The sequence below is a fragment of the Hoplias malabaricus genome, chromosome Y (assembly GCF_029633855.1).
Source record: "Hoplias malabaricus isolate fHopMal1 chromosome Y, fHopMal1.hap1, whole genome shotgun sequence".
NCBI lineage: Eukaryota > Metazoa > Chordata > Actinopteri > Characiformes > Erythrinidae > Hoplias > Hoplias malabaricus.
In genome coordinates, this window is record NC_089820.1 from 41,895,541 (window position 1) to 41,923,275 (window position 27,735).

A 27,735-nucleotide genomic window follows, 5' to 3' on the forward strand; every position below is an offset into this window, starting at 1 on the left:
TGGAGATTAAAAACTAGTCAGATATTGTACACAGGACAGTAATTTGAGTGGTCTGATAGTAAACGAGCAGTGGCCTACAGTCAGCAGTGTACTGACTTTTTAAGCCAGTGGATAGAAATGTGCTCGCTGAGTTGCCAGATCTGTGTGTTTTTAAACAATGTTGAGTGTTAGTGAATTTGCTGATTATTGTTGATAGACACAGGTTGCTGTTTTCTGGGATTGTTTCTAATGTTCTTATGTTAATGGGCATGCTCACTGATTCCATCTCTCTCCAATATACCCTTTTAATATCCCTCACAGGACCACCACAGAGAAAATGTAATGATTTGTGGATCCTTCTAAGTAACATGGTAGTTATGTAAGTAAATTTTGTGCTAGTCCAAGTGGAACAGAACTGACAAAGCACTAAATGGTAAGAGGAGCTGATAAAAGGAATAATGAATTTATTAAAAAAAGGTAAATGTCAGCAAAACATTGTAAAGTCACTGAATGAAAGTTAAGAGTCAAACAACCCAGTAGCTCTGATCAGCCGGTGGTCTTAGACATCTATTTTAGTTTCAGCTATGGTAGGTATTAGGTGAGGCTCTAGATTAATCTATTGTTTCAATACTCAAAACTTTATACCCCTCTAGCACTTAACATTTAACACTGGTCTTAGTGACCTAAGATGCAGCTGTTGTGAATGAGCACATTAACTTAACTCTAATTTACATATTGAAAGAGGTGTATGTAAACTTTGGACATGTATAGTTGTATGAATCCTTTTTACCATATGCCATATACTTATTGTATAGGAAAATTTCAAATGAATAAAACGAACCCCCTTCCCCTTTAATCACTATTTATTTATTTATTTATTTAATGGTATGGGTGTTTTTGTGAACAGCTGAGGATGTCGTCACTGCTCCAGACTGGAGGAGGGGTTGTTTGGGGCTGAAAGCCGCAGCTGAGCGGTGCTGATGGCTGCTGTGTGTTGCTCCAACACCGGCCTCTCTCCTCGGACCAGACGTGCAACATAAAGACCGTCCTCGCAGCTTTTAGTCGGTGCTTTATCGCGCTTGCAACGGGGAGCTATAGGACAGCTCTTCGCTTGGTTCTCCAACACCGCGGCGGCCGTCATGCAGGTGGCCGAGCGCCGAGGGGCCGCGTCTGGGCACAAACCCTCTCGTCCTGGCCCTGGCTCTGGCTGTGGAACCGGCCCTGGTTCTGGCTCCGCTTCGGATGGAGAGAAGAAAAAACACAGAAGGAGAGGGAGGAGAGGCAGAAGACGGCGAAGCAAAAAAGCGAACGAACCGCCGCCGCCGTTTTTACCGCCGGAGGTAACGTATCACTGTCTAGCTGTCTAGCTTATTTCATGTTTGAAGCTTTATTTCCACCTTAAATGTGTCACTAGTCCAGGCTGCTCTCTTCCTTATCGATTTTCCCTTCCACATTAATTATCATTTTAAGAGGGAAACGTTTGCTTCTTATTTCCAATGTTATAGTTCAAGCGCGTTTGTGTACGCGGGTAACGTTGGCGTTTTTTTTTAATGTATTACCAGTGTCCTATTTTAATTTCCCGTTTCACCTTAAATAAGCGACTACGCGTGTTTGGAGTTAGCTTTTGACACATTATTTATAAGCATTAAACAGTATAGCTGTTATTTTCTTCATAGTCTACCGCTTTAGATGGAACGGAGAATTAAAGTAAAAAAGTGGTTAGGACGTCACGGCCTAACAGTTATGCTAATTTTAAGTAATGTTAGCATTACTTTTTTAATTATAATTTCTGATAGGTTTATTTAATTTTAAGCTATGTTATCGGTTGAAACTATGTAATAAATCTTTTTATGTTGTCTCCATGATTATTTTCGTGCTCATTTAATATAATATCAATAGCGTTATTTCACTACTTCATATAAATATCCTCAGGATTAGGCAGCAGGACAAAGATTAATTCACAGCAGATAAGTTAAGTCACTGATAAATAGAAGTGTGAGTTATTGTCAACACACACAACATGTCTAAAAGTAGACTCAAATGTTAAATTTTTCCATACAATCTATGCTATCCTGTGAAATGGGACACTCAGGTTAATTCACTATACCAAATACCAGCTGACTGAGTATAAAACCCTCTCCAGTATTAGACTGAAATATCAAACCAAGCCTAAGCCCTGCACTCCTTGTCCAAGTCTACAATAAGCAGAATACCTCAAGGGTGCTTGGTTTTACAAGTGTCTGGTTGTAATTGTGGTTTAAAAGAGCTAATCTGTTGGACTACTCTACAGTGGCTTGATTCAGATTACAAGCATAATGCAGCAGGTAAACTCAGTGAAAAGTTAAATAATAAACATGCGTTTATATTCACCAATGAATACCTTTCTCTCTACCATGCTTGTCAGACACCTATAAACAATACTACAAATTCTGATTGGTACTTGCCTTTATCTCAAGGAATAGTGGGTCACTGGGCTCTGCAGAGCTTGCAACCGTACGGACCGTTGCTCCCCTGTTCGTGTTCGCTGCCCAGTTTGGTATGTGCATGAACAGAAGTTCATGCATCCATACATCACTGTTGTAGTTATGTGGCTGAGAGACAGAATTCCACAGGAGATTGAAGCTTTACCTTCAAAGGTAAGTCAGTTTAAACATACAGAATCATCAATTAGTCTTTCTGCTTGTCATTCATGATTTATGTACAGCTGATGATATCAGTGTAGATATGTTTAGAAATGTTAGGGTTTACAGACAGTTAATACTGCATATTGTTAACAGACACTGATCTGAGGTAAATGCATAGCAATACAGTCTGTGTTGATAGGCCAAGGCGTAATAAATTAATGTTAATTTCTGTTTATTTGTAAAACATAATTTTAACATTAATTAATTAAGCCTTGGCCTGTTGTTCAAAGGAGAGTGCCATTGAGCTTCTGTTCACTTTAGTTATTGTGGTTACTAAAGTAGTGAGACTTTACTCATTTTGGCAGTACTGCCAGATAAATTATCAAAATGTTTTTTGAAGCTCAGCTTTGTATTTTGATAACTGTTGTATGTCCATTTTGGGTTACAGAACTGCTGTGGAAGAGTACACATTGGAGAAAAGCAAAACACAACAGACAAGAAGGAGCTTTATGAATACTAAAGATGTAATAAAGTTAAATGAAACTACTGGAAATACCATTGTCATTGCTTTTTGTGAGAAACATTAAAGGGGTCTGTGTTGTTGCTGTTGTTATTATTGTTGTTATTATTACACAAGAACAGGCATATAAAATCACAAAAGTGTCATAACAGTAAAAGCAGTGGGATACACATGTTTTTCAAACAAAAAGAGTTGTATCTGTTGTATCAGACTTATCATTGAGCACTGCAAGTTTGTATACATGACATTATGCATTGCACAGTCCTATGCAGGCTGCAACGCAAATTACAGCCAGTAATAGTGCATAGAGGGTGCACTTGGGCATCTAAGACACCTTACTGCCTCAAGGTCCTCGTGTGCAAACACAGTTGTGGAATTCCAGACTGTGAGTGTACCATTTAAGGCAGGGTTACAGTTTTTAAAATACACTTCACCATTGACAGACTTGAATGGGCAGATCTTAAGTATGAGATGCATGAAAGATGACTTATTAATATTTAAGGCGGGAAATGTAGCAAGCTTCATAACTGGCTACAAGTCATGCTTGGAGTCTTGTCAGTGTTTGTGGGTCTTTACTAAGTAGCCACTGAGTGAATGAGTACCCCAACACTAATAACATGCACCACTTTGGTATGTTGTTACAGCTATATAATTTTGCCACAGATTTCTTAACCTTATGTCACATTTCACGTCAACAGAATAGCTGCCTTTGAACCAGCAGAAGTATCTTTATCAGACCTGGCTTTCCGGCTAATTGCAAGCTGTCAGGATGCTAAGCTAAGCAGTATTCTGAGTCTCCTCAGATGTTCTGCCAAACTTTAGAGACACCGATTTCAGCCATTCCTGAATGAAACCCAAGTTATTTTGAAGCAGGCAAAATACTAGAATGTGGGGTTTAAGAGGTTTACTCTGATATCAGCAAGTGCAGTCTATATTTCAAGTTTTTCTTGCAAATAAAAAGATGGCCTCAACCCAGAATTTTTTAGAAGCTTCTTATTATGGTAACAGAAGATGAATGGATATTGTTATTCTAGTTTACATTTGACCACAGAGCTCATCATATGTATATAGTATATATTTTATTCAAAATCTGTTATTGGAATGAATAAATATCAACTGAGAAAGTGCCAGCAAATCAAGCCAAGTATGTGCTTTCATTTTAAAGGTTGTGCTTTAATCAGTGATGTCTCTTCCGTGTTTCAGGCAGAGGAGGGAAACATTGAATACAAGGTACGGTATTATAATATTTGGTGTTAAATATTTGTATAGTGAAATTAACTTCCACACATAAGTCTGGAATAACTTATTAAAATGAATATTGTAAACTACATTCAATTATGAGCAAATTACATTAGTTTGTCAGAGGATGTGTATTTTAATGATCTATTTATAACATTTAACTATGAAAACTGACTTTTGTGTCAATGTTCTACCGCTTTCTTGGTCAGTGTAGAATCATCTACATCTATTAATCCTGGCCAGAACAGAGCTAGAGCATTATACTGGAGTTGTTGTATATATATTGTATGTATACAACAACATCCATTTAATATTAATGAAGTAGGTGTGCAAACTTTTGAATTCACAATGCCAGGTGCTAATATGAGATCTCAAATGTACACAAACACACACTAAACCCCCCGTTTCGTCCTCAGTTAAAGCTGGTGAACCCGACCCAGTACAGGTTCGAGCACCTGGCAACACAGCTGAAGTGGCGCCTGCAGGAGGGTCGTGGAGAGGCAGTTTATCAGATTGGAGTGGAGGACAATGGCTTGATGGTGGGGCTCACAGAAGAGGACATGAAAGCATCACTCAAGACACTGCGGCGGATGGCTGAGAAGTATGGCGTGAACACCATCTCTTTACAAAATAGTATAAAAATGGCCCTGTATAGTTGTACGTCAAACCAATGGTCCACTAATTATGATACTTTTCAAACCTGTATCTTATTTGCTCTGAATTGGTGCAGACCTCCTGAAACCACTACTTGCCCCACTAATCTCATCATGATCTCTCTGCGTTACAAACCCAAATTGCCTTCAACTTCCCAGAACTAAGCTCAGCACCATGGGTGACACTGAGTTAATGTTTTTAATAAAAGGACGGTTTCTATGTAGACAAATATTTAGATGTAGACGGATGTAGTTGCTGATGTTTTCATAGTTCCATTTATTAGTTTTTTTGTCTTTTAAACAAAATTGTTACCTTGTAGCACTTTGAAATTTGTATCAAATGTAAAGTGCACTACAAATAAAATGTATTATTGTTATTATTATTAGAGAACATTTTTATTAAAAATATAGTAGAACAGTATAGAACCGGGTGGGCATTACAGGGGCACAATGTATGTGCGTGTTGTACATGCTACACATTTTGTTGGTGGCCACTTCAAGGCTCTCATGCTTTGTGGGGCATCCAAAGCTAGGTGTTGAGGACAGGCATAGGCTTGGGTTTTTCTTGGTTTTGTGTGCACCTAAGGGATGACGTGCGCTAACTGGGTCACGTGGTGTTGGTGGCGGTAATGGTTTGTAATATCACCTGTTCACTCGTTAGGTGAGAGTAAGTGAGTGGGTGATGGGGGAAGCCTACTTTTTGCTCACCGTCCAAAACGCTGTAACCTTGGCCGATGTGAACATTTATTGCCTGTGAATTGGATTGTCGATCGTGGATGTCTGTGGACCGATTCATTGATACTTTTAATGTTTGAAGGTTGAAGATTTGATATAAAATAAAGCAACATCAACTGAAGCTTGGACTGGTGTTTGAACAGCAGAACGCGTCGGGTATTAGTTTCCCCTATTCAGCTGCTCGGCGACTCTGAAGTCTATTAAAGTCGCCAAACATTTGTCAGCAAAAAGATACGGCAACGGAGGCTTCCGGATTCAGTGCACAGCCTGAACGCTGACGCAAGCCCACACACCACTGCCACTAAACCAACGAAAGCGGCCAGCCCGAGAGAGTCGGGAAGACAACGGTGGTATGTAACCAGTACTTGTGCTGTTTTTGGCTATTGCTTGTTTGAACGCAGTTTGGTCACTTCCAGGAGAAGATGTTGTGACGGGCTTGTCGCTGTGTTTGTTGGACCGTGGCTACTGCCGTTTAGAACTGTGTGTAGGCCTGAAGTTCATTGGGAATTTGGCGTGTGTGTTCTGGCTTTGCGTGTGCTTAGCGAGCTGAAGAAATTGCTACTGATACTGAAGTCGCCTTTAAGCTGGTTTCGAATGTTCTCTCTTTGAATGTTAAAAATGAGCGGATCACAAGCTGCATCTGTCGTTGGGAAAACTGAACAGGATAAAAGATCAATTGTTCTCACTCGGAAAGCCCTTGCAAATAAAATTGAAATAATTCAGACAGGAAGAAAAAGGCATGTAAATAAAATGAAAAGGGTGATTCTGTCTCTTAAAGAGCTAATGAAGGATTTTATTGAGAATGTTAAAATATGGCTTTCTGAGGTCGATAAATGTTCAAGCAGGCCATTTTTTGACACTGTGCCATCCCAAGAAACCCCATTAGAGGGGGAAATGGGTTTTCAAGACTAAGCTGAAAAGGAACCTCAATCGTTTCTTAATCTTCAGCATGACATCTATGATGATGTGTTGCCATCCGATAGTGTATCAAATCAAGGCAGCAAGTTAAGCTCAAAGGTATCGTCAACTACATCTGCACATCTCAAGGCAGAAGCCGAAATGGCCGCCTTGCTCGCACGTCAACATATGCTCAAGGAAAAACATGCAATTGAAGAACAGGAGGAGCAATTGAGGAGAAAGAAAGAACAACTTCAACTTGAAGCAGACATCGCCGCAATTGTTGCAAAGGTCAATGTGCTGAGAATTGGATCCACTGCACGTAGTACTGCTTCATGGAAATCCAATGGAATGGAATCATATTTTAAAAAGAAGGAAAAAAATTTTCAAATCCTCAATACTGATGCAGAGACCTTTTTTCCACAGACAATTAATTTAAAAGGAAATACAACTATTAGAAATGTGAAGCTTATGGTAAAACCAGTGCAGGAAAGCATGAAAAGGGATAAGCCTGCACTTCTCCTAAGGGGGCCTTCTGATCCTTTAAGACCATGTAGCACAATTCCAGGTTTGCCACTGCAGCCAGCTGCTTGCCCAGCAACCAGTGGAAATCTTTTGTCCATTATGGAGAAACAAAGTGAATTAACTAGTATGCTGGTCTATCAACAAAGTCTTTCATTACTGCCTAAAAGAGAAATTCCAGTCTTTGGTGGCAATCCTCTGCACTGCCTTCATACGTTCGTTCGTACAGGTCATAGAAGCAAAAACAGGCAATGCTGATGATTGCCTGCATTACCTCGCACACTATACCAGGGGGCAGCCCAATGAACTCGTCAAGAGTTGTCAACACATGTCTGATGGTACTGGATATATAAAGGCGAAGACTCTGCTGTATGATCATTTTGGAAATGAACATGTAATTGCATCTGCTTATCTGAACAAGGTCCACTCATGGCCATTAATCAGATCAGAGGATGGAAAGGCTCTTCAATCATACTGTTTGTTCTTACATGGGTGTTGCAATGCGAAGGAAGAGGTTCATGGCCTCTCTGAATTGAACACACCTGCCAATATGCTTGCTATGATTAAAAGGTTACCATCTAAGTTGAAAGACAAATGGCGAACAGTAGCGTGTAACATCCAGGAGAGGCAGCATCGCAGAGCTACATTCGTTGATATTGTATTCTTTCTTGAGCGTCAAGTTAAAATTGCAACAGATCCTGTCTTCGGAAATCTATGCGACACTCCTCCAACACATTTAATAGTAAAAGGTAGTGATGGAGGGAAACGTCCTTATCCAAGGGCTAAAGGAAGTAGCTTTGGTACAACTGCTATTGAATTTGAGAGAAAAAATCAAACAGAGGCCCAAGATCATCACACTTCTGTGGAGATTTGTTTGTTCTGTAAGGGTGGACATACGCTGGAGTCATGCTCTCTGCTTGATAAGAAACCTCAAAATGAAAAGATTTCCTTTCTTAAAAGGAATGGTATCTGTTTTGGCTGTTTGTGTACTGGGCACATCAGCAAAGAATGTAGAAAACGCCTTTTATGTGAAATTTGTGGTTTCAGACATCCAAGTATCCTTCATATCCATCACAAGGAGGAGAAAGACGTCGAGCCTGACGTTGAATCAGATAACATTCCCGTTACAGTTCAGACTAGTGGTCTTACTGGGGCCGGTGAACAAGACTGTAAGCTTGCCATTGTACCAGTTAAAGTAAAATCAAAGAAAGGCCAAAGAACAGTGGAAACGTATGCCTTCTTGGACCAGGGAAGTTCAGCGTCATTTTGTACAGTGAGTCTTCTGGACAAACTGAATCTTGCTGGGAGAAAGACCAAGATTCTCTTGCGTACCATGGGACAAGAGAAAGTGGTGGACAGTTTTATTGTGACTGAATTGGAAGTTGCTGGGTTGGAGAGTGATGTTTACTTTGAAATGCCTGCTCTCTTCACTCAACATAGAATGCCAGTTAATGTGTGTAACATCACAAGACAACAAGATCTGGATGACTGGCCACACTTGAAGCATGTTTATCTGCCAGAAAATTGAGGCACAAGTGGAGCTTTTGATTGACATGAACATACACAGAGCGTTGGAACTTTTGGAGGTCATCCAGAGTGTAAATGATGGACCTTTTGCCATTAAGACTGTGCTTGGTTGGACGGTCACGGGCCACTTGGCAGGGAGTGCTGTGGAAGGCTAGGATGTCCGTCAACAGTCACCGCCAACAGAATTTCTGCTATTATGCTTGACAAGTTATGGAAACAACAGTTTAAGATGGACTTCCCTGAGAGCAGCCAGAATGAGCAGCTGGGGCTATCAAGGGAAGATTCCAAGTTCTTGAAGTTGGTCAGTGAGACCACAATTCTGAGCGATGGGCACTACAGTATTGCCCTGCCTCTGAAGGACCGAGATATAAGAATGCCTGACAACCATGCGGTTGTGGAACAACCCACCTTAAGCTTGAAGAAAAGGTTCATCAGAGATAAAGACTTTCACAAGGTTTACACCGCTTTCATGGAAGATCTTATATCTAGGTGGTATGCGCAAAGAGTGCCAATCAAAAACTTGGAGTGCAGTGAGGGCAAGGTTTGGTACGTTCCCCATCATGGGGTTTACCATCCTTTTAAAGGGAAACTCTGGGTTGTCTTCGACTGTGCAGCAGTCATTTCAAGGCATTTCTCTTAATGCGCAACTTCTAAGTGTTCCTGACTTGATGAATGCATTGGTTGGTGTGTTGACTAGGTTTAGGAAGGAGCCAGTTGTGTTGATGTCTGATATTGAAGCCATGTTTCACCAGGTGTGTGTGCCAGAGGAAGATGCTGACCTTTTGAGATTTCTCTGGTGGTGATTTGTTTGGGGCGACTTCTTCTCCGAGCTGTGCTAACTATGCTCTACGGAAATGTGCAGAAGATAACAAAGCACAGTTTAGCCAGCAGGTGATTGACACCTTCCTATACAGTTTTTATGTGGATGATTGTCTCGCCTCAATAGCCTCAGAAGAGGAAGCCATATCCCTTTATAAGGACCTTGGAGACATCTGTGCTAAGGGCGGCTTCCGCCTGACAAAGTGGATAAGTAATAGCCACTGCGTTCTTGCCATAATACCTGAGAAGGCAAAGGAAGTTAAAAACTTAGACTTGGACTGTGATCTTTTACCTGTTGAGCGAGTGTTGAGAGTGCGGTGGTGTGTGCAGTCAGATGCATTTAAGTTCTGGATATCCATCCCAAACAGGCCAATGACCCGCAGAGGAATCCTATGACCCTCTGGAATGGATATCTGGTCCTGCATTTCTTATGCAGCCACAGAAAGAATGGCCTGTAAACCCAGAGAACATGCAGGAACTTCCACATGAAGACCCTGAAGTCAAAGTGTCTGCCGCTATTAATGTTTTACAAGCAGATGATGATGGTGGCCCATTGACTGATTTAATTAGTCATACCTCTTCTTGGATACGCCTTGTCAGGGTGATGGGTTGGATCCTGAGGTTCAAGACATTGTTTTTGCATTGTGGAAAGGAAAAGGCACGTTTTCAGCCTTTTTCTGATGCAACTCAGTGTAAGGATGCTCATCGCAAGGTGGAGTTCCGTAATGACTTTCTCTAATTGGCAGAGATTAAGGATGCTGAGATGCAAATAATAAAGTTCTGTAAGTGGAAAAGGTATGCTGCAGAAATCTTCTGCCTCCAAAGGGGAGAGAGCGTGAAACGAAGCAGCTACATCTATAAACTGAATCCTGTTTTAGAGGATGGTGTGCTCAGAGTTGGCGGACGTCTTAGTAGGGCTGTTATGTCAGAAAATTCTAAACATCCTGCCATAATCGCTAAGGATCTTCATATTTCTAATCTCATTTTACAGCATATCCATAAAGAGGTGGGTCATCATTGTAGGAATCATATTCTCTCAAGGCTGCATCAGAAATATTGGATTCCTGGTGCGGGCACCTTGATAAGAAGCATCAAGTCAAGGTGTGTGGTCTGCAGACGGCTTCATGGATCCTTAGGCCAGCAGCAAATGGCTGACTTGCCTGAGAGTAGAGTGACCCCTGAGAAACCTCCCTTTAGCTTTGTTGGAATGGATTATTTTGGCCCATTTGAAATAAAGCGTGGGAGAAGTATTGTGAAGCGTTATGGAGCCATCTTTACATGTTTGGCGATTAGAGCTGTACATATTGAGGTTGCCTCACCTCTTGATATTGACTCTTTTATTAATGCCTTACGCCGTTTCATTGCGAGACGAAGCCAGGTTCAAGAACTGCATTCCGACAATGGTACCAACTTTGTGGGGGCAGAGCATGAGCTGAGACAAGCTATGGAAGAGTGGAATCAGGAAAGGATCTTTATGCACGTAAGAGATGGAGACAGGTCCAATACATATCTGACCTCTTCTGGAAAAGATGGGTTAAAGAATATTTGCCACAACTTCAACAGTGCCAGAAATGGGCACAGAATAAACACAATTTTACTCCTGGAGATGTGGTTCCTGGATCATTGGCAGAGTCACAGCAGTTGCACCAGACAAGAAAGGACTTGTACGTCAGGTCTGGGTTAAGACCTCATCCAGCATTGTACGTAGACCGATCACGAAGCTATGCCTTCTTCAGCAGGCTTCTGACTTATGACAACACCTTGGAACCAACTTGATAGGACTACAATATCACTTGATGTTGACAACACTACAGACATATGTCACAGACTGACTTGATATTTAGGCTAAGTGCTGGTAACCTCTGGCCTATGACTGACAAGAAGAAGAAAAGAAAGAAAAAACTTGGATGGATTTTTAAGTGCATTGTATTTTTTTTCTCTTCCTTTTCATTGAAAATCTGTGATGTAACGTGTTGTATGTCTTGGATTGTGGTGTTAGATGTATAATTATTACTGCATGGTAATGTAAATATTAGGGGCCGGAATGTTGAGGACAGGCATAGGCTTGGGTTTTTCTTGGTTTTGTGTGCACCTAAGGGATGATGTGCGCTAACTGGGTCACGTGGTGTTGGTGGCGGTAATGGTTTGTAATATCACCTGTTCACTCGTTAGGTGAGAGTAAGTGAGTGGGTGATGGGGGAAGCCTACTTTTTGCTGACCGTCCAAAACACTGTAACCTTGGCTGATGTGAAAATTTTTAGCCTGTGAACTGCTTGAATTGGATTTTATACCGTTGTCGATCGTGGATGTCTGTGGACCGATTCATTGATACTTTTAATGTTTGAAGGTTGAAGATTTGATATAAAATAAAGCAACATCAACTGAAGCTTGGATCGGTGTTTGAACAGCAGAACGCGTTGGGCATTAGTTTCCCCTATTCAGCTGCTCGGCGACTCTGAAGTCTATTGAAGTCGCCAAACACTAGGCTTGCCTCAGGGATTTTTCACAGAGGTTTGTGCTAGTGCTACAGCTGGTGCCATGTTGTTTAACTGCTCTGGTGATGCCACTGTCAATGTCATTGTTCAGAGCAGCAGCAGACAAGGGTTTTTAGAGTTTTAACTGCTGTTAAACTACCTTGCTATATAAATTATATTTGAACATAACATGAGTATATGCTTTTTTCGAGGTGTATCTTTAACAAGTGGACTGTGGCGTTAAGATGCCGTCAATGATTTTTACAACCAAAAATGCAAGCCATATTCATAAAAGTTATTGATTTTTATTAAAAATATTTTTTATAAAGTGCAACTCACATCAGGTGAAGAATCACATTATTGCTTTGTCCCAGAATAAACCAGTTTATTCTCAGTAGAGCGTATAGGTGTTTAGAATCACTACTACATCCAGGTTACAATGTGAGGAGAATGGCTGATTCAGAATGGATCATTTAAGACCATGATTTCCTTTGTTTTTGGTACCAAATTTACCCCTTAACCTAAAGCCAAGACACATCTAGTGTCTAAGGTTTTTAGTGCTGGACTGAAGCTACAAGGCTAACAAGTAATGGAGTTTATAACCTATGATTAGGCCCTGAGCAGAATACATACTCAAAGATTGCTTATGTGGCTCCTCACGATGTGAGATGTTTTTTCTGTATTTTAAGATCACACTTTAACTAAATTGTATGTGTGTTTTATTACATTAAGAGTCGGAGCTGATATCACACTTCTGAGAGAGAGAGAAGTGGATTACGAGTTGGACAGATCTCGCCGGAAAATCGCAGAAGTTCTTGTACGGAAAGTTCCTGATGACCAGCAGGTTAGATACAGACATCTGAGCTGAAGTGTCATTGTCAGTCTATTGAGTTTTCTACTCAATTAATTTCATTATATAAAAAAGGGATATATATCTTTTGGAACGGGAACTGTTGGAACTGCATTAATCTTTTCACCAATTTTAATAAAGTGGCCACCTATTAAGTAGGGCTTTCTAAAAAAAAAAAATCCAATTTTAAAGCAATTCCACTTTTTTTCCATTGATACAATGACAATATAATGTAATAAAGCAATTATACACTTTTCAAGAGCAACAAACAAGTTTTTAAAAAATATTGAGACATTGGAAAATAAAAATATATAAATACCCTAAATAAAACATGAATAAAATAAAACCACTGTTATCAAACCAATCAACATGACAACTCTTGAACACCAGAGAAAAGAACAGAGTGGGTAAGATGTTGGTGCTGTTAATATTTTGTAAACAAACAGTAAACACAACAAAAAGTAAACACAATGGGTGTGGTTATATAAAGGACAATAAAAATTATTGAGGAAATATCTTTATTGCATAATAAGTTGATAATGTAATAGGCCTAATTTTACAGATACACATACAGGGCAATACATGGCTTTAAAGGCCTTTTTTGGTATAATTCTAAACTTGGGTATTATGTGAAATGTTCAGGAAAGTTTAAATAAAAAACACAGAAGTGAAATATGATAACTCTCTCCTCAAACATTACCAAAATACACTCCTCAAAGCTCTCTGAGAACGTTGTGGGCGTGGTTTAATTTACTAATGACTGTGCATGACTGACAGCTCACTTTCAATGGAGAACAGAATGCTGTTTACATTACCATGGTAACACACAGCCTTGAGAGAGAACAGTTGGGTCTTTACTCTGAACTGCAGCTAGCATTTTACAAAAAATACACAATAAAATGGCACAGGCGGATAGAATTGGCATTGTACAGCCATTCATGTACAGACCTGTCTTTTTGTCTTTTATGTGTCTTTGGTGTGGTTTTGTGTGATTATTTTGTTAATATTAATTGTACAAATCGGATACCTTCTAGAGTGTCTCCAAATTAGTGCTTTCCCCTGCTGCTACTCTTTACTACTATTTAGCATTATACAGAAAAAATATATATAAATTTTAAAATGAGTTCCCAGGGGCTTTAACAGTGAAATGTTTTAGTTATATGTGCATAAACACTCCTGCTCAAGTTTGTGTGTGTGTCTGTGTTTAGTTTCTGGACCTGCGTGTAGCTGTGCTGGGGAATGTTGACTCTGGGAAGTCCACACTGCTGGGCGTTCTGACCCAAGGGGAGCTGGATAACGGACGAGGACGAGCAAGACTTAACCTTTTCAGACACCTCCATGAGATTCAGACCGGACGCACCTCTAGCATCAGCTTTGAAATCCTTGGCTTCAACAGCAAAGGAGAGGTAAGTATACCAGCGTGGCACTTGTCTAACCTTCAGAATACACTGTTAGGCTGGAGGAATCAAAACATATTATAGTTAAATCTTAAGATTTTAAACAAAACAAAATATTTTGTGGTAAGTAAAAACACGTAATTCATTTTTGCCTTACTTTTGTGATATTTATTTCTCATGGAAACAAAAGGAAAAGGGTCACCTTGTCTATACAGAATGCTTGAGAGTTAAGTATTTATAAATAAATAGGTAAATAGGCCATTAAATAATTGTTACACATTTTCAACACACATAAATAAAGCGAGTAATAAACTGCTTCTGTATTAAGCTGACACATTATTTGAACAGGTTTGGACATGTTGTTTTCTATTTGGTATAAAATAATACATGCAATTGAAATTTTTTATTTTTCTATGTGTAACACATATGTGGTAGAAAATTTCTCAGGCTTGGTTTCAATGAGTAATTAACAAAACTAATTTTTTTTATGCACATTATTATTAAATGCAGATCTGAATTAATTTCCTGCACAGGTTTCACTGAATACTAATTCATAATTTCCTGATCTGTGTAATTAACAGCTGTTACTGTTAAACACCTCTTGCCAGGTGTGTATTAACAGGTTTTATTAGACACACAACACCTTCAGAAGTTTGTAGACTGAACTAATGAAATTACATGTATTAAGAGGGAGTATTTTCTCTTTGCTGCAATAACAGCTTCTGCTTTTTTGAAGCAGATCTTTGTACATTGCTATTTGATGGCAGCCAAGGGAACATTATTGTGGTCAGATACTGATGTGGGATAAATAGTTCCATCAAACACAACTCTAAGTCATCGCAAAGGTACTAGATGCAGCTCCATCATAGCTCCATCCAGAGTGCAATGTTCCACTGCTCCACAGCCCAATAATTGTAATGATGGAGGAGGTGTTGTGTGTTGGGGTATACACCTCAAACCTGCACATGGAATTTAGATTGGTGACATCAGGGTCATGTACCTTCATTTCATGTTTTTCTATGGACGTTCTAGAAACTGAAACTGAAAAGTAGCTGACAAACTGCATGTAACAAAATACATTTGTTTTTTGTTCCCCAGGTGGTAAACTACAGTGAGTCCCGCACGGCTGAGGAAATCTGTGAGAGTTCATCTAAAATGATCACATTTATTGACCTGGCTGGTCATTACAAATACCTGAAAACCACCATTTTTGGCCTGACCAGCTATTGCCCTGATTTTGCCATGTTGGTGGTCGGAGCCAATACAGGCATTGGTGAGTTATCTAAATGTTCTGAAAGTTTGTTTGCACCAGCAGTTTATATTAGATATTCCTGTAACCATCTCCCAGTCTCTGACATTGACTGGGAGGTGTTTTTTCCCATTCCTCCAGAATTCTTTCAGCTGTGTGATATTTGAGGGGTTTCTTGAATGCACAGATCACATCACAGCATCTTAGTAGGATTAGGATCTGAGCTCTGATTTGGCCATTATAGAACTCTCTATTCCTTATTTTTGAGCCATTCCTTGTGAATTTACTGGAATGTTTTGGCTCATGGTCATGTTGCATGGTCCACGTCCAATTCAGCTTCAGTTTTTGGAAAGATAGTCTCACATTTTCCTCAAGCACCCTCTGATACAGTAAAGAATTCATAGTAGATTCTGTGATGGAGAGCTTGCCTGGCACTGCTGCAGCAAAGCAGCCCCACACCATGACATTTCCACCTCCCCGCTTCACTGTTGGTATGGGGTTTTTGTGCTCAAATGCTGTGCTGGTCATCTTCTGTTACTGTGCCCAAATAATTCAGCTTTGGATGTCCAAAGCACATGTTCCAGAAGTCCTGGTCTTTGTCTGTGTGCTTTCTGGCAAACTTTAGTCTTGCCCTGATGTTCCTTTTTGACAGCAAGGGTTTCCTCCTTGTGCAGTCGTTTCCTGATGGTAGATGCATGTACCTTGACAAAAGCTGTGGCAAGAGCCACTTGTAGGTCCCATGATGTCATTTTAGGATTGTTGGAGACTTCTTTATGCATCTTGCAGTCAGCTCTTGGACTGAACTTGTTAGGATGGCTTAACCTGGCCATGTTGGCAGGTGGTTTAAATGTTCTCCTCTTAGAAATCAGTCATTCTACTGTCCAGAAAATAATTTACAATTGTTCTGAGATCTTTTTACATCCATTCCCAGACTCATATTGTCACGCCCTCGTCCTGTCATGTCTGTTTTCCCCGCCATGTGCTCTCTCAGCACATGGCTCTGTTTGTTATTGTCCATGTCTCCGCCCTTGTCCCGCCTTTGTTCCTCCTCCTCTGTGTCTGTGTCTCATTTGTTACCCTGCCCTCTCATTATCCGTTTCAGGTGTTTCTCGTCTGGTAGATGTACTTAAGTCCCTTTGTATCACTTCCTCTGGTCGGTCATTCGTTCTCGTACTCGTTCCAATTCAGTCTTGTTGCTTCCTTTGTCATGTTGCTCAGTCTAGTCTGTCTGTCCCTCGCTTCAGTTTGTTCTCTGTCTGTTTCCTTCCTTGTATCTCTTGTTGTCAATACCGTTCAGTCTGTTTAGCTTTCCGTGTTCAGGTTTAGGTCTTTGTTTAAGCTCTGTGTCCAGGTTTGTCTATTGAGTTATATGTCTAGGTTGAGTCTGTTTCTCTGTCTGTTTATCACTCTGTGTTTAGATTTAGTTTGTTTAGTACTCTGTATGTAGGATTTGTCTATTTTACTTTATGTCCTAGTTTAGTTCGCCTAGCTCCTTTGTCTATGCCTCGGTTATTTCTCTATTTTGTTATTCTATTTTGTTATAAGTTTCTTTGTTTTGTTAATAAAGTATGTGTTTTAGCAAGTGCATCCGCCTCCGTCAGTCCACCCTCCGCGAATCCCTGAAACATATACATCTATAACCTTCTTTCTGAAGGCCTCAGAGATCTCGTTAAATCTCGTTAGTGGTGATACCACTTACTTCACCAACCAAGGGCAAATCAAACTAATGTCTGAGGTTTAAATAAGAGCCAGATGTCCAAATATAGACATTATAAACAGCAATACATGTAGGGGTGTCCTAACTTTTTCCTTGCAAGGAATGTATTTCAAAAGAAATTCAATATCAAAATATATCTCAATATAAAATATTTCAATAACTGATATAACTTTTAAACACATTTTCAATATTTCAATATGCATTATTCACATCATCTGTCACTGAATGACAGTCATTACAGGGAGCGTTGTCATCAGTTGAAGGCACTCAGTTTTAAAGTTAGTTTACAGATACTAATATTGACTTTTTGTTTGATGGTGATGTCATGTTTTTTGTTTATTTTTTGCAGTTTTCAATATGGGAAACTGAAATTAAGAAATATATTATGATATAAATATAAAATACACACACATATTAATCATACCTACTTAGTGGTTGTCCTTTGGGGATCCTGACCATTGGAGAATGGTGAAAAGGGACACCCAAAGCACCACCACAGTGCAGGTATGATATGGGTGGTGGATTATATTCAGTGCTGCATTAACAGTGACATGGTGGTTGTAGCATTGCTGCTGGAGTTTTTAAACACTCTGTCCACTCACTGTCCATTCAATTAGACAGTAGCTCATCTGTTGCTGCACAGTTTGTGATGGTTGTGCTGTAGTCCTTCATCAGTGGACACAGGGCAGTTTGGGGTGTATTTATTTATTTATTTTTGGTTGGTGTTTGGCAGTGGACACATCAGTTTGAAAACTTCAGCAGCACTGCTGTGCCTAATTCACCCCGTAACAGCAGAACTCACACTAACACACAAATACTACATCATCGTCACAGCACCGATGAGAATGATCCACCATCCAAATCATAGCAGTTCTGCAGTGACTATTGACAAGTCTATAATTGTAGAACTACAATTATACATGCTCTTGTATGGTCAGTGGAGCTGAAAGGATGTTCAGTAAATTTAGAAACAAATAGACAAAACAGTTGCACACAAGTTTGTTTGAAGTAGACTATTGGAAATCATTTAACATTTTTTCTGCTAATTGGTAGATTGTAATCATATGTTACTTGTGTGCTACACTTTCTGCATAGCTTTAAACACCAGAGACTTCTTGATTGATTAACTGTAATATACTGGTCTGTTTGCACTATTAGAGGGTGTGAGTATTTCAGTGTACTCCAGTATGTTTTTGTTCTTTTATTTATTTGTCCTTTATCTGATTTAGTTAAATTCATTTAGAAGATTCTTGGTTATTATTATTATTATTTATTTTACCTGTAAATGGATTAAAGAGCAAGTTATGTGTCACGTCCTGGCCCTGTCCTTTTTGTTGTTCCCACCATACGCTTACTTAGCACATGGCTCTTTTGTTTTGTTCCTGTCTCCTCCTTAGCCCCTGCTTGGTTTGTAGCTCCACCCATCAGTGTCTCCTCTTGTGATTGTTGTTCCCAGGTATTTTGTGTTGTCATCTAGTTTATAAGCCCTGTCTTGATGCTCAGTGTTTGTTTGCATTCTACATATCCCTTTGTGTTTTGGTATAGCTGTCATTCAAGGTCCTCTGTTTCTTTGCATCTTTGTTTCTTTGTATCTGTGTTTTTATGTTTAGCATTAGCTCTGTGCTTAGATTTAGCTCTGTGATTAGGTTTAGCCTTAGCTTTCTGTATAGTTCTCTGGGTATTTCTGTGTAGTTTTGTTCAGGTTAATGTTTAGTGTTTTGTTTTTAAGTTTTTGTGTCTGTTATTTACTTGTTTTCTAGTTGTAGTATACTTTTCTTATAATAAAGTATCCTCCCTGCGTTTTACCTCTGCCTCCCCAAGTGCATAGCCTGACACTATGTAAATTGAATTAAAAAATGAATTATGGCCTTTAAAAATATAAAGGATTGTTGTTTCAAATAGCTACGTAACTTGAGCCCACTATCAAGATTGTTCCACAGGAACTCCCCTTGTATACCATTAAACAGGCCAAACTTTTTAAAATGATCTAGCTAAATTGAGAAATCATGATTTGTATAATATTCCTCCATAGGAAACCTAGCCTAGTTCAGTAGAGTGTATGCTGCTCTTACTCCACAGTCTGGTGTATCTATTTACTGTTTGTGTAGTTCCTGTGTAATGCGCTGCAGTTCTCTCTGTGTGTGTGTGTGTGTGTGTGTGTGTGTGTGTGTACATATACACTACTGTTCCAAAGTTTTAGAACACTGCGAAATGTTCTTGTTTTCAGTAGAAACACACATGAGATTAGGAAATATAGCAAAGAGTAAGAAATATTGAATTTAATGGAAAAGATGACTGTGTATTTCAAATATTTCCTCAAAAAAGCCACCTTTTGTAGCAATTACAGCTTGGTTGACCCTAGGCATTCTAGCTGTTGATCTTTTGAGGTAATCTGATGAGAATTCACCCTATTCTTCCTGGAGCACCTTGATGCAGTCTTCCACAACTACTCAATAGGTTTCAGATCCAGAGACTGTGCTGGCCAATTACAGTCAGAATTCTGGCTGACTCCTTATATTTTAAATATTGCTGACACATTTTAGAGGTGTGTTTGTAGTCATTATCCTGTCGTAGGATGAAATTTGCCCCAATCAAGCGTTGTCCACAGGGTATGGCATAGGTTTGAAAAATTTTGTGGTAGCCTTCCATCTTCAAAGTCCCTTCAACTCCATTTAAATCTCCTATTTTACCAGCTCCAAAGCATCCCCAGACCATGTGTTTTCCTTTGGAAAGGAGGGAAATTTGTAAGTGTTCTAAAGTTTTTTAGCAGTAGTGTATAGTGTACTTGTTGGGCCCAAGAAATGAGGTTTCCTTCCAGGGTGTACAAATTGGAATACAAAAAGGAATGGCATTAAACACCATTTGGCTTTTTCTTTAGTTTAATATACAATGAGGTAAGTCATGTTTCATTGTTGGTCTCCTGCTCTTCCTCAGCGGGTACCACAAGGGAGCACCTGGGACTTGCCATGGCTCTGAAGGTGCCTATCTTTATCGTGGTTAGTAAAGTGGACCTGTGCAGCAGTGGGACAGTAGAGAAGACTGTACGGCAGTTGGAGAGAGTGCTTAAGCAGCCCGGCTGCAACAAAGTGCCCATGTTAGTGACCAGCCCAGATGATGCAGTTACTGCTGCCCAGCAGTTTGCCCAATCTGCAAGGTACACAGTGTGCGTGTGTTCGTTCATATGTTCATTTAATGTTCAAATGTTTGTAGATATCTCTCCATTATAATTATTGAAGCTACTTTAGGGTGCAACATTGTAAACATGGACATTCTACAGTGCATGTAATATAACTGCTGTGGAGTAGCAGCAAATGGGCTTGAGGTCTGCATGACCAATGACTACAGTCCACCAAAGCAGAATACAGCAAAGCAGCTCTGCGCTGTCTAGAATGTTGGAACTCCGTCTAGTATTTTTGGGATTAAATGGAGTGACTTGTCATCCAAAAACACTACCTGATTTCACTGTTGACCATACAGTGAGTGAGATGGATTGTATAAATGCTTATGATGCTTTTGTTAAAGTATATAGTACATATTTGGGGTAAAAAAGGCTTATGTTTATGTCCTTCAAAAATCTGTTTTTAATTTGGCCACATGATGGCATTGTTTTATGAGTATTTGTATTAAGATTAGTAGTACAGTGTGTTTGCATTATATGGAAGTATATTTTTTATACTGTCTTGTTATTACTTCTAAAAAAGTGAAGCAAATATAAGTTCTTCACTCTCTGTTTACTTCCTATGCAGCATCACTCCAATCTTCACACTGTCCAGTGTTTCTGGAGAGAACCTGGACCTGCTGAAAGTCTTCTTCAATATCCTGCCCCCACTCAGCAACAGCAAAGAGCAGGAGGAGCTCATGCAGCAGCTCACAGAGTTCCAGGTACATACACACATACACATACACATACATACATGTAACATACACAGGAAACGTATACAAGAGAATATTGTACTTGCCTAAAAAATAGAATGTCAAATGTATGTAGGTGAAGTCCATAGAAATGACTCAATACTATGTGTCTGAGCTTGACATTGGAGCTGTCAGAGAGCCCGCACTGAGTAAAGGAAATTGATATGGAAGCAGAAGGAAAGAAGCAGTACTAATTGCCCCATATGTTTTAGATTATTTGGATTGTGAGAAGCAGAAAATGTAATCTCTTAAACGGAACTTTGGAGGTGTGGCTGCACATTCCTTAATTCTTTAAATGAAATCAAGAGTCCTGAGGAGAATGAGAATGTAATAAAATAATAAAGGTGAAAATTGTTTTGTTTGAAGTATCTGTGTAATTCTGTGTTAAACATGCTTTTTTCCTAACAGTGGATAAAGCATGGATATTTTGACTGGAAATGGAAAGGGGTGGGAAGGAGGTATCTGACTTGCAAAGTCCTCAAAATACATAGTTATTTAATATGAGGCACAATGTTTTGCAGGTTGATGAGATCTACAGTGTGCCAGATGTAGGAACAGTGGTGGGAGGAACACTCTACAGGTGAACCCATAACCCACTGCCCTTATCATCCTGTCTTTAATCCAAGAGATCTCCATTACTTTGCTCTTAATCTTCTACAATGCCCATAATCCATCTTAGCCTAGTTATCACCACACTGGCTACTGATCTCAAAGATATTATAATTTTAGATTTAATAGAAAATCATTCGTTTTTAATCATTGTCTAATAATTAACCGGCAAGCTAAAAGATTCTGATGCAACCCATCACAATATCGGATAGTTCTGGTTTTGAAATACAATAGGCTGCGCCACATTCAAAGCCATGCACATTATAAACATATTTAATTGCTCATTGATTTAAGCAGTAGTGTAACCAGTTTTTGTTTCTTTGTATTGTTTTGATTTTTTGTGTGTGTGTGTGTGTGTGTGTGTGTGTAGTGGTGTATGTCGTGAGGGTGACCGTCTGGTGGTGGGCCCCACAGACGAGGGGAAGTTTCTGAGGCTGAAGGTGTGCAGTATGCAGAGGAATCGTTCAGCCTGCCGTGTGCTCAGAGCAGGACAGGCTGCTACACTTGCACTGGGCAACTTTGACCGCTCACTACTGCGCAAAGTAAGTCCAGCTTATTGCATGGGGCTTGATGTCTATTTTGATGATTTTTATTGATGTGATATGAAAAGATGACTATGTAGAGGGTTGTACACCATCATACTCTGCATTAAATTAGATTCCCCTATATATAGTGTTTGCTCAGTTAAAACAGTATTATGTTTGCCTAAACCAGTAGTGAGCAAACTACGGCCCGTGGGCCATATATGATTTTACTCGGCTTTCTGAGTAGTTACAAAATTGACCTAAAACCATACTAATTTCACCTTTTTCCTGTAATATCCTGCATTCAACTGAGTCCACTAGATGGCGTACGCCAAACACTTCAGACCTTTGCTAAAGCTGAGTCTATTAGTCACATTTGCCATTAAGTTGAGTGCTACTACCCCTCTGGAGTCACCAATCAGGCCAGTGTGATCTAACCACTTGGCTGGTTTAGGGCGACACACATAAACCATTAACTTCTGTTGAAAGTGCTACTTTAAATGCTGCATTGGTTTTTGTTTAGATTGCAATACACCAAGCAGAAACAAATATAAAAATTAAGAAATACATTACAAAATCACATTCATACATATAAGTTCACATAATTAAATGTCTGAAATAACAAATTAATTAATTGAAACCCCACCTGTCAATTTTGAAATCCCAGTGTGGCCAACATTTTACTCCGCTGCTGCTCAATGTGAATGGGTCTGCAGAAGGAAGCAGGACATTGCGGAAATCATTATTTAGGTCTTTTTAATCAGTTATATTTGTCCTCTTTTCTCTTTAGGCTGAAAATGTTAAAAATGTTATCTACTGTTTTCACCAGAACATTTTTAGTTTCTGAAATTCCCATAGCATTTATATTTACAGTATTGTTCAAATTAAATAAATAGATAAATAGAATAAATAGGTGTAAATAGTAACTAACACACTTCGTCATATTACTGTCCAGTGGTCAAAACAGAAGAATAATAGAGCTAATAAAATTTGTATTATTATTAATTTTATTTATTTGTTTGTTTATTTGATTATGTCCCTGTCTGTGTGTGTGTATTTTAGGGCATGGTGATGGTAAGTCCGAAGATGAACCCCACCATCTGCTGGCAGTTTGAAGCAGCCATTGTTCTACTGTTTCACGCCAAAACATTCCGCCGTGGGTTCCAGGTCACTGTCCATGTAGGGAACGTCCGGCAGACAGCAACGGTGGAATGCATTCTGGGAAAGGTGTCTTTCAGCTCTTTCTTTTTTTTTCTTTCTTTTTTTTTTTTTTTTACCCAGTTTTCTCCCAATTTTAGCTGTTTCCATTTCTGTCCATTATCTAGGACTCCCCCACACAACACTTGTTTTTAGCATTAAAACCATGATCACATTTACATGTGGAAGGCTGTATTATATTAAATGTGAATGAAACACACATGTAGTATAAAGACGCGAGTTTACAATTCTATGACCAACACATTGGAAGACTGTAGGTGATTCTGAAATTTGTTTTCTTTTAAAATTTCAGTTGTCGCTGTGCATATATTGATTTCATCTAGTTTCACTTTACTGAAACTAGCAGAGCAGTTCTATATCTTTTTGGACCAATTTGATCAGACAAGACAAACACCAATAATACCAATTATTGTAATCATTTGACAGCCCTAGTAGTTATATAGGAATGTTTGTGTCATTTAAATTGAGTTAGTATTGTCAGATAACTACATATAGAGAAATTCGTGTTCATACATATTTATATGAGTTTAAAGTGTGTGTGTGTGTGTGTGTGTGTTGAACAGGAGGAGTTGCGTACAGGTGAAAGGGCTGTTGTTTGCTTTCACTTCATGAAGCACCCCGAGTACCTGCGTGTCGGAGCCAAGCTTCTTTTCCGAGAGGGAGTGACTAAAGGCATTGGTCATGTGACCCACCTCCTGCCCACATTTCAAAACAACGGCCATGACCAAAACCACAAACCCCACCAGAACCACAACTAGAGACAGTGACAGAAATAGAGGGAGAGAGAGCAGGTGGGCAGGCAGACAGGTGAGAGAGAATACCAGTGAGAGACAAAGCCAGAGAGAGGCTACCTACAAAGACAGAGGTCACCAGTAACTGAGTGATAGACTGTGTGTACAAGATTTAATTTTCTGTTTGTGGCCTTTTCTTGTTCCACAGATAAGCTAAATCTCCCTCTTTTTCTCTCTCACTTTGTCTTTCTCTCTTTATTTCTCTCTCTCTCTTTCTCTAATACACAGAGTTGCTAGTTTATACCATTTACCTGGTACCTATGCTCAGAAACACTTGCTGTGACCCCGTTTACACCTGGTCATTTCCTGTGACTAGTATCTGGACTGTATAGTGATAAGATTTTAGCCACAAGCATTTACACTTGGTAGATAACTACTACTTGGTAGACGTAATATGCAAATTTGTTTATTCGTTTAGTCTCTTGCTGTGCTGTGATGTCTGCTGCCTTTAAGTTCGCATTAGTGTCTGTCCACATTGCTATTAAGCCTTTTGTTTTGTCCAATCTCCAATAATTCTCTTCCACACAGGCATGGATCAAATGCCCCATGTGCCCTGTAATATGGCTTAAATGTATCTCAGTGAACCTCCTGAAGTGGTTTGAACGATGGGATTTGTATCTATTTTAAATGTGTCTTTGTTACGTATATACATGCGTTTTTGTGGCTTGGCCTTATCCAGATATAATCCTGACACTTAAGACAGATGAAATGATCATGTGTAAACAGTGCCTAATACACATGTACCAGCTTTGATCAACCCATATAATATCTGCTTAGTTATGATCCAGGGTATGAATCATTTCCACTGATGAACAGGGTATGGGAGAGCTGATAAATAGACCTCTGAACTGTCATTATATATATATATATATATTCAGTGTAACACCCATCTTAGGAACACCACTATCACTGGACCATCTGAATCACAAAGTTGTTAAAAATCTAATTTACAGATATTGCTGTGTGGTATTCTTAGTGAACTTGGCATTCATAAAACTTAATTTCAGTGCACAGGGGTTCTAGCTTTCTTGTGGCATTATTTTTATTTCCAATGCCAAATGACCTTGTAATTCAGAAAATTCTGGGATGTTTGAAAAAGTACACAATACAAAACTGGGTCTAAATTCAGAGTTAGAGTACAGCAGTAATGAAATGTATGATTGGTGTTTCTGATGAAATAGCCACTCTGTATGTTTATTCTAGAGCATTAATATGCTTTTACGTCTTTAGTTACTGTATTGAATTATAGTTTGTCTTAGAGTATTTCAAAGAATAGCTACTGTATCTGTATGAGAAGTCATGACCAACAGCAAAGCCTTATGGGTAATGTAGTCTTCTATGGAAACGGAAACTTCTCCAGGCTTCTACTAGGACTGGGCAATACGTTCAAGAATTGATTCATATTATGTCACTATATTTTATTGGTGATTTTTATTACATTGGTATTATTACCTAAAGCTGTGAAGGTTTGTATGAGACTGTAGGGTTTGTTAATTTGACTGTGTTTAGAGTGAATTTATGTTAATGAATATGGAGGAATAGAGGGGCGCTTGATGTGTTTTATATTCAGCAGCTGTTGATTAGCTGGACTAATGGAGCTGGCTGATGGTAGTTATAGAATGACAGAAAGACGGTATTCACTTTGAAGTCGGCAGATCCAGGATCAGTCTTACATTTGTAGCATTGATAGGCTGTTAAATAGTTTATGCACACCTTGTTACCTTATTGTTTTTTATGATCGTAAGCTCTATTCAGATTGCTGTAGTTTATGAGAGGAATGTCTATAAACATCTTGTTATACACAAAATGCCCCCCCCCACCCAAAAAAAATCACATCTGCATAAATTTCTTGGGTTTCTTTGATTTGGATATCTTATTGTAAAATGTGAAAAATTGTAAAAATAAAAGAAATATAATAGAGCACTTGCAATGAAGAATAATATATGTCTACATTTTGGAAACCTTTTAAGCCTGAGAACACATTATTTGATGCTTTCTATTAAAATATATATTAGTTGCTAAAAGCATCTTCCATTGATTAGGCTAGTTGTCCATTTAAATGCTAAGACTGTTTATCTCCACTGCCGAAACCGGAAAGGGGGAAAAATGGCAGATATATAATTCTTCAGTGCAAGGACTCAATAAATGAGTAGGTTAAGGCATATTAAGGCATTAACAGCCCTATTTGTCTTCAATTTCATATCACAATAAGGACTTGTGAGCTCGTATCGCCCAACCTTAGCTTGTGAAGTCAGAATGTGCAAGCACATGGCTTTGTGGGAGTTGGAGTTTATTCTGTGCCTGTGTCAGCAGCATGGCATTAGCTTTTAGATATGTTTTCCTGCTTGTTTGTGCCAGGCAAGGGCTGTAAAATGGTCACATTGATGATTTAGCATGTTCCTCTGTTGTGAAAGGGTTTAGATGTTATTCCGGGTGGTATATGAAACGGCAGCTGTTTCTTGGCAGATTTTGTGCATGCCCAAGGAATCCAAGTGATGATATTGTGCATTTGTGTCATGTCACTTACTCCCTCATGGTCCTCTTTAAGATTTCAGGCAATTAATCTGCAGAAAGAGTTGAATGTATCTTACATGAGCCTCGATGTCTGTTTTAAGTTGCATAACTTGGATTTTTTTCATGCTGGCTGATGTTGAAGCTTAAAGCATGTGGATTTGTTTGTTTGTTTTTCCATTTTATTTGCTTTTTGTCCCAGTAACAATTTGTTTTGTGTTCCATAGCGCAGCAATGGGCTTATATAACTTGATGCTGTGCTTAGATATGTAGAAATTAACCCTAAAAATAAAAATGCTCTGCATCCTGTAAAAGGTTTCTGTGGATGGCACTATACTTAAAGGTGCTGTATATGATTCTGAAGAATGACTGTTGATATTTGAACTCAACAGCAAAACAGACACACCTCTTTCTTCTGTGCTCTTCAATACCAAGGTTAAAACATTGGGTTTGCGGACCATACACAGTCTACCCAGTCCCTCCCATTCCCCATCCTTTGCAAGAGCATGAACACCCCCTGTTGCTGGCTGGCTGAAATAAAGTTGTGTTTCTCTGTCCAAGCCAAACTGATTCTATCCCATTTACTGTGCCGAGTACAAGCACCGGATTTTTCCATCGCACACAAAGACCCAAGAACCACAAAACCGTGAGAAAGTGTTTGCTGAAAATTACAAAAAAGCGTATTAGACTGAAATCATATACAGCACCTTTAAATGCACTGCTAATAGTGTCAATAATAAAGAGATGTTTTATTGTGAATTATAGTTTGAGAGATCTTATTTCATATAGTATTCATAAATTATCTATAACTGCTTATCCAGGAATCATTGGGCGCAAGGCAGGAATACACCCAGGAGGGGGCGCCAGTCCTTCACAGGGCAACATGCACACATTAACTCACACACTCACACCTATGGACACTTTTGAGCAGCCAATCCACCTACCAACTTGTGTTTTTGGACTGTGGG

The 27,735-nt window shown here is 39.2% G+C and overlaps 1 protein-coding gene across 1 annotated transcript; it reads left to right on the forward strand.

Moving 5' to 3' along the window:
• The first annotated feature begins 900 nt into the window (after positions 1–900).
• Positions 901–27,659, forward strand: LOC136679584 (GTP-binding protein 2-like). The gene is made up of 12 exons (XM_066658195.1): positions 901–1,319; positions 4,327–4,353; positions 4,779–4,963; positions 12,722–12,833; positions 14,048–14,245; positions 15,335–15,509; positions 20,137–20,356; positions 20,949–21,084; positions 21,636–21,694; positions 22,094–22,265; positions 23,310–23,474; positions 24,029–27,659. The coding sequence occupies exons 1-12, from the start codon at positions 1,119–1,121 to the stop codon at positions 24,221–24,223; spliced, it is 1,845 nt and encodes a 614-aa protein (XP_066514292.1). The 5' UTR covers positions 901–1,118; the 3' UTR covers positions 24,224–27,659.
• The last annotated feature ends 76 nt before the right edge of the window (positions 27,660–27,735 follow it).

What these genes read in the sequence shown, in the direction of transcription:
- LOC136679584 (XM_066658195.1), top strand. Translation starts at nt 1,119, where the DNA reads ATGCAGGTGGCCGAGCGCCGAGGGGCCGCGTCTGGGCACAAACCCTCT. An exon ending in AGCAGCTCACAGAGTTCCAG is followed by an intron (nt 21,085 to 21,635) that starts GTACATACACAC and finishes AATGTTTTGCAG; the next exon opens with GTTGATGAGATCTACAGTGT. An exon ending in TGGAATGCATTCTGGGAAAG is followed by an intron (nt 23,475 to 24,028) that starts GTGTCTTTCAGC and finishes TGTGTTGAACAG; the next exon opens with GAGGAGTTGCGTACAGGTGA.